We start from the raw sequence: 3,116 nt of genomic DNA on the forward strand, positions 1-3,116 counted from the left end.
ATTACGTAAAAAGGAATCATAAATACCAGGCAGTCACATGACCATCCGTGCCTATAGTCAGTCCCACACTTAGGGGGCTGATACAAGCGAATCATAGGCTTGTATCCAGACTGGACTATATATATATATAAGGAGACTGGGTCTCAAAATAGAAAATCATAAATAATCTTCTAAAGAAGAATCATAAATGTCATCGCATTCAAACAGAGCAAGCCCCACAATTACCCAGCACAATCTGTATAGTTGAGTCTGGGATTTTGTCTCACTCGAGGCTACCCTTTCTTTAACGAGAGCCACTGGTATGAAAAGGCTGCTCTAATTAACAACCTAGCAAGAGTGCCTAGTCACAGATTGGACCCTAGGACGTGGGCAGGCCAGTCTGAACAAGAACCGCTTAAAATCAATTCCGGCTTGAATGTTTCCGTGGAGAAGGACAAGGGGGGTAAGCCGACTCTCACAAAGCTCAATTACCCCCTAAAAATCACAGTTCTCCAAGTCCTGAGAGCAGGGATTCTAGAACCACCCCCAAATTCGATAGGTCATATCTCATCCTACATGCTGCCAAGAAATGCACACTATCCTGTACCCCAGGATCTCAGCAAAGCATCACAATGACCACGCACAGTGCTTTTCACTTGCATGGAGCTGTGTGTATCCAACAGGAAACCAAATGACGCAGCCAGAACATTCGCATGACTCATGGAACTTAATCATGTCTGGAAAAAAATGTAAAGCCATCATGAGAACCCAAAGGGACAGATGAAACAGTTCTGGGTGGCTTTCTAGAAGGTTTCCCTCTACCCCAGCATTAGCCGTGACCCCAGTCATCAACGCTGTCCCCTGAGTCCCTTCTCAGGTCACAGATTTCATTTTTAGCCCCTCTGAGAAAGTGAGTCCCACCGCCCCACAGTCACACGTGTTCTTAAGCTCACCTTAATGTAAGCCCATGAAATGGGCAGGATGGAGCTGGAACCCCACGGGGCTGCACTGACAGTGCCCACAGGCCAGGTGCCTTCACTTGGTTTTATGGAAATGATGGGATGGCTGGGCAGAAAGGGGGTAAGGTGCTTCTTCCTGTGTAGGTTTAAAGCACACATTGAAATGATGCGGAAAAGACGCAACTGAACTAAGTGGCTACCTTCTCTAGGAGCTCTGAACACTCATGGTGGTGGGGACATGACACTTGTAGGGGACAAATTACCAGAAAGCAACTCAGGTGGATTCTCTCAATTCATTTCTCCCTCCCTTCCTCCCTCTCCTCCCTTCCCTCTAGTAGCTTCCAAGGACTGTGGTGGAAGACTTGGCAGAGGCAGCCCCACACAGCCTCCTCATAGCAACCCACATCCTTTAAGCTACCTGTTGGCTATGGCAGGCTGCTGATCTGATGCCCCTGCCCTCCACTTGGAGCCTAACACACAAACACTGCCCTACTATGCACCCTCTGAACCACCCAGGACACTCATGAGCTATACATAATATAGATCAAAAGGAAAAGACAGCGGGCGCCCAGCAGCCCTAAACACATCCCTGCCCCGATCACCACCACACATTTTGAAAACTCCAGGAGCTCTGGATAATGCTGTTACTATAGCGAGGAAACGATCAACTAAAATATATTCCGTCGGGACATGTTGACGTCATCCAGTTACCTCTGGTAATAAAATCTGTTTCCTCCTTATTCATCAAAGACGTGATGAAAATTAAACCTAAAAGGAGTTCAGTGTCTGCCTTCCATCTAATTCACTCTCAATATTATCATAAGCTATTTTTGGTTTTGGTTTTGTTGTGTTGACAGAGTTTCTCCGTGTAACAGCTCTGGCTGTCCTAGACTTGATCTGTAGAATAGGCTGGTCTTGAAATCACAACGATCTGCCTGCCGCTGCCTCCCGACTGTGGGGATTAAAGGCAAGTGCCACCACACCCGGCAATTATAAGCTATTTTCTTAAGGAAAAGTGTAATAAATAAATAAATAAATAAATAACTCTTGGAAATGTTCGGTCAAATCCATGACACTTACAGGTACTAACATTCTAGTTCTGACCCCTTATACTTTAGAACGGCTTCCTGCTCGTTACAGTTAATAAGCATGCTCTCGGAGCCCAGAGAGGCCGAGTGGATACCATGGTTATTTACTAAGTGAATACTGTTTTTCTTTGGACCTAATCAAAAACACTCCAGCTGTGCATCCAGCTGCTGGAAGTGCACTAGACATGAAGGTTAATTCCTCGGACTTGAAGACTCAGATAGGAAGAATAAGAAGTTTTGGGCCATGCATGCTGCTTTCTAAACAACCCCGAAGCCAGCACCCCACAACTCACACTCCGATGGGTCCCATGCCAGGACCGCCCCCTCCGTGGGGAATGCAGAAGGTCTTGTGAAGATTTAGGTGAGAGACATCAGACCCAAAGTCTCCAGGGCGGCAGATTCCCACCTATCCAAAGGGAAAGAGCGAAAGTCAACTTCCTAGCACACAGGAAGGACATGCTGTTCTGGGCTGTTGGTCTCCCCAGGAAAGGAGCAGCAGAGCCATACCCATAAGGCCCACAGAAAAGGCTTCCTAGGGGCCTGTGAGCTGGCTCGGTGAGTAAAGGCGTTTGACACTAAGTTTTACTACCTGAGTTTGATCCCGAAGACCTACTCCAGCAAGTTCTCCTTTGACCTCCACATGCACCCACACACATACAACTTAAATATTTACCTAAAAGGGGTTTCTAAAAGGTTCTGTAGTCAAACTGGCATCCCACAGTCAAAGTGACTGTGGTTTCTATGGAAATGGAAACTGAACCTTTAGCCCTATTCAGATGTAAAAACACGCACTGGGGCAGTCCTTAACTCAATGTCTACCTTAGGATGAAGGAGAGGCAGCACTACTAACCCTGAGCTGCAATGTGTTCACTCTGTAGAACAGGCAGCTTTTACAGGGTCAGTGTGGTCTCCCTTCCCCCAGCCTGGAACCTGCCTGCTCTAGGGTGGAGCTACCGGCTCATTCGTCCTGCCACGCCCACTGCTGGAACCTGACTCTGCTGCCTGGAGGCACACACGTGTTCGTCCTGCTACTGGACCCTGGATTACTTGGCGGGAAATTGGGTTCCCTCCCCCTTCCTTTATAAACTGA

The 3,116-nt window shown here is 47.5% G+C and overlaps 1 protein-coding gene across 1 annotated transcript in view; it reads right to left on the bottom strand.

The window, feature by feature from the left end:
• The window catches only part of Gldc (glycine decarboxylase), an 82,676-nt gene that overhangs the window by 18,882 nt on the left and 60,678 nt on the right, over positions 1-3,116 (bottom strand). The window contains exons 19-20 of the mRNA XM_021151450.2: positions 2,320-2,432; positions 933-1,074 (exon numbers count right to left, since the gene is read on the bottom strand). Coding sequence (XP_021007109.1) covers positions 933-1,074; positions 2,320-2,432 — 255 coding nt within the window. The remainder of the gene's footprint in view (positions 1-932; positions 1,075-2,319; positions 2,433-3,116) is intronic.

This window comes from Mus caroli, chromosome 19, assembly GCF_900094665.2.
Source record: "Mus caroli chromosome 19, CAROLI_EIJ_v1.1, whole genome shotgun sequence".
Classification (NCBI taxonomy): Eukaryota; Metazoa; Chordata; class Mammalia; order Rodentia; family Muridae; genus Mus; species Mus caroli.